At 36.7% G+C, this 4311-nt stretch overlaps 1 protein-coding gene across 2 annotated transcripts in view; it reads right to left on the reverse strand.

The window, feature by feature from the left end:
- Positions 1 to 1201: 1201 nt before the first annotated feature.
- Positions 1202 to 4311, reverse strand: part of LOC107664087 (cadherin-18-like) — a 66789-nt gene continuing 63679 nt past the window's right edge. For both annotated transcript variants that reach the window (XM_016454546.1, XM_016454545.1), the window contains one exon: positions 1202 to 1936. In XM_016454546.1, the coding sequence (XP_016310032.1) occupies positions 1482 to 1936 (455 nt within the window). In that variant the 3' untranslated portion in view covers positions 1202 to 1481. The remainder of the gene's footprint in view (positions 1937 to 4311) is intronic.

Below are 4311 nucleotides of genomic sequence, written 5' to 3' on the forward strand. Positions count from 1 at the left end.
AATACGCTTCTTCTGGGAGTATGTAAGGTTGGAGAACAGGTACAAATTCTGTGAAAAGGGCAAACTGCTTTACAGCAGCAACAAATGCATGTGTACAGATATCCACTGTGATAATGACAGTGATATATTTATGATAGTGAATTCCGCTCACTTAACTGTAATGGGCTTCAAAGTCACAAAAATACACAAAACTACATGAACCTGCTTAAAGTCTAGTTGCAACTTGTTCACTTAAATGGCTAAGTTCACTATTTTAGACTATTAAAACACCACATAAGGAGAACCTGATGACTTGAGTTTTCAGAGAACGAATTTGGAGAAATAAGTTCCTCCAATAATTTGAGTACATTAAACCCATTAGGTCTACAGTGTTGAACATTGAGGAAGCAAGACAGTTTGTACAATTAGCAAACCGGTGCATAGCCTGTCAAAAACAAGGATTTCTTCCTGTCATCATTTTAACCGTCTCTTTAAAATCATTGATGTATCTGTCAGTAGGTATGTTTCCAGACTAGCTTACTAATTAGCTAATGCTGTTGTCAGAGGAAAGGATCCCACTTTTGAAACTCCCTCAGTATTGAAAAAGTCATCCTCCTAAACTATCCAACACTACTTGTGACAGCCAAGCGCATTTAGATCAGTAAAAGCCGCTGTCGTGTTGACGCTCAGAAGTCATCATCATCATTACGTGAATATTAAAGCAGTCCGTGGGCTCTTTATCTGCATGTTGTGAGGCTTGTGGGAATTGATCAGGACTGGATTGCAACACAGACTTTTCACAGTTGATTTATAAGTCCTAGGAAAGTAATAAAAGATGCCCACTCAAGCATTTGAATCCAATTATCTTTCACAGAATGCCATTGTTATCCAATTAAAACTCTCTCTGCTCATGATAATTATAATAAGTTATTTTCTTGCTTTTGACAGAGGTGATTTATACTAAATGTTGCACACTCTATGTTCAATGTCGATCTGGTATAAATATTAAGTGAAACTTAAACACTACAGGCTGTGAAAACAGAAATTTCGAGAGGGGAAATGATCAGTTTAGTATAAAAAGATGTCATCCTAAACCAGCCAGGCCATTGAATTGGATGCTTTTGTAGCTGCTGGAAATGGACGAATATGTAATAAAGGCACGATTTAGTTATCTGGAATCATGAATTTTTATTAAGCAATAGAAAATATACACCAGGGAAAATAGCTTCCTTTATGAGTTCTCATTTTTTCTCAATTTTAAACGTTTTCTTCAAAAATCAACTTCCACTTGTAGAGGCCAGTGAAAAACAACAGTCAATAATCCCACAGCAAAACTGGATGTAAAAAACAAAAAGCAAAACAAAGAAAAACTTCAGTCTTCACTGCAATCCCATTTGACCAGACATCAGGGAAATGACACACAACTTCTGGTTTACAGAACATGCGCAGTCATTATGGGACGTGCTGCTGGCCTTTCTCTTGAAAGACTTTGCTCAGTATTTCTACCTCAGGGCCCAGTTGTCTACCTCACTGAGGTCCAGCTCTGACTGAGTCTCTGGCAGGTCCAGTGAGCTGATGGACCCGGACAGGGAGCCGCGGCCCTCATAAGCGTAAGTCTGAAGAGAATCGTATGGAGGGCCGCTTGTGTCCCGGTCGGCCTCGACCACCTTGAGCTTAATCACTTCATGGATGTCCTCGTCCGGTAAGGTCAAAACTGGGCTGAGAGCCTCGGCCTCCATTGCTCTCCACACCTCTGACTGCAGGTCCTTCCTCATCCTCATCTCCTCGGCTGCCGCGGGGTTCCTCAGTGCTGCTATGTCAAAGGCCTCTGTGTCTTCCTCGCCTCCTCCCTCGTCATCGTACGTGACTACGTTCTCTCTGATATCCTCTGCCGAGATGATCAGAGGCACCTTTTTGCTCTTCTTGCTACGCAGAGTGACAAACAGAACCACGATGGCTACAAGAGAGGAGACACAAGTTTAGTTTGTTCATCCGTGTAAATGGTGATGTGAATTAGCTTCACTACTGTCGGGAGTTAGCGGCATATCGCATGGGCTTACAAAATGAGTGCAATCATCTGCTTGCTGACATTTTCATATGGGGAAAAGCTTTGTCTGGGCAAATAATCACTTAATCACTCATGTGCTGATGTGAAATCAATGGTGTTTTACCATAAACAGCCATAAGCCTCTTCATTCAAACAGATTAGCCCTGTTCCAAACAGCTACCTTTTAAGGCAGCAACAGCAATCATTATTAAAACCATAATAATAATAATAGTAATAACAGTAATACTACTACTACTAATAATAATAAATTGTTACTTGAAATAAAAACATTAACTGAAATAAAATAAAATATATATAGTTCTATTTCAGCTATTAGCCGAAGCAACATTTCTCATTTTTGTTTAATTTAACTTTAAGTACTAAAATAACTCAAATGAAAAACTAAAACATTATATAGTGGTTCAACGCATTATATTGTGGGTTTTTTTTTCCGGACTATTTAAATAGATCGGACTATTTTATTCGGATAAGCAAGAAAAAAATATTTAAAGCACAGAGAATGACAATGCCGCGAAGGGTTTTTGACATAGGCTAATTTTATGTTTATGTATATGCAGCTCGGTTTTTCCGTGCTGTCTGAAACACGTCTCTTGTGCGCGCTTTGATTGTGTGCGAGAACAGCGCGTGAGTAACGAATTGATCTCTCTTTCGTTTCTTCTTCTCGTAGTTTAAAATTGCGTGTATGTGTAAATTGGGAAATTAATCTGCGAATCATGTGCGTGCCGAACGGTAGGGTCTCATTCATACGTATTACGGATCAACTGCGATTCGTTTAACTCCTAATATGTGACAGATCAGAGCAATCTTTTAAAAAATTTACTTATTTAACATGAAATTGTCAAATTGCTACTCCATATCAATCGGATACAAAGAAAATACAGAATAATTAAAAACAATCATTAACACATGTTTTACCATAAACAGCCATAAGCCTCTTCATTCAAACAGATTAGCCCTGTTCCAAACAGCTACCTTTTAAGGCAGCAACAGCAATCATTATTAAAACCATAATAATAATAATAGTAATAACAGTAATACTACTACTACTAATAATAATAAATTGTTACTTGAAATAAAAACATTAACTGAAATAAAATAAAATATATATAGTTCTATTTCAGCTATTAGCCGAAGCAACATTTCTCATTTTTGTTTAATTTAACTTTAAGTACTAAAATAACTCAAATGAAAAACTAAAATGAATAAATACATTTCATAAAAAACTATATAGACACATCAATCAATCAATCAATCAATGTTTTTGTTAAAAAAATGTGAAATGAAATAAAATATATAAAAAATACACGTATTGTTAGTTGCCATTTAGTTTACTATTTAGTTATATGTGCGTGCCGAACGGTAGGGTCTCATTCATACGTATTACGGATCAACTGCGATTCGTTTAACTCCTAATATGTGACAGATCAGAGCAATCTTTTAAAAAATTTACTTATTTAACATGAAATTGTCAAATTGCTACTCCATATCAATCGGATACAAAGAAAATACAGAATAATTAAAAACAATCATTAACACAAATAAATAACAGAATGTCATATCTATACACATTTTTCCCAGAACGTTCTTGTGACCAGGTAGCAATTCTTCCACGGCCTGGTAGTGGGTCATGACCCCGTGGTTGGGGACCTCTTGAGTTAGGGAGACCAATTGAGACTTGCAAACCAGCTCAGGCTTGAACAATATGTAGGCACCTCACTAGATTTTGGAATGGAGCCACAGCACTGTGTTTGGGTATTATGCTGTAAATTGGGAAGAGCCTCTAGCAAGCAAAAAGACTGTTTTGCTGTATATTTGAATGTATTATTAACAGCACTTCCTGTCTGTTCAGGTATGTGCACGTTACGATTGTTGTTCCTTGTTTCAGCCCACACAGTTGTGCAGCATTCCTGACTAGTGTCTATATTTGGCCTTGTCAGTGGACTGGAGTGAGAGAGGGGTTTTCACACATTCTGCAGGGTGAAGCTTTTCATCTACAACCAGTGAATTTCAAGCAGAAAAGCAAGCAGCAGAGAACATCTTGGATATCTATCTATCTATCTATCTATCTATCTATCTATCTAGAAACAATGAAAATAAAATAAAGAAAACCATTACAAAAAAAAAAAACAATCCTACAAAAATATTTAAAAAATAAAAATATTTAAGACTGAATTGAAAGAAAGAAAGAAAGAAAGAAAGAAAGAAAGATAATCATTGTACTTCTGGATTCAGAACTTTGGACCCCTTTGTATGTTTCTGCTCTT

This window comes from Sinocyclocheilus anshuiensis, unplaced genomic scaffold, assembly GCF_001515605.1.
Source record: "Sinocyclocheilus anshuiensis isolate Anshui unplaced genomic scaffold, SAMN03320099.WGS_v1.1 scaffold23, whole genome shotgun sequence".
NCBI classification, from domain to species: Eukaryota; Metazoa; Chordata; class Actinopteri; order Cypriniformes; family Cyprinidae; genus Sinocyclocheilus; species Sinocyclocheilus anshuiensis.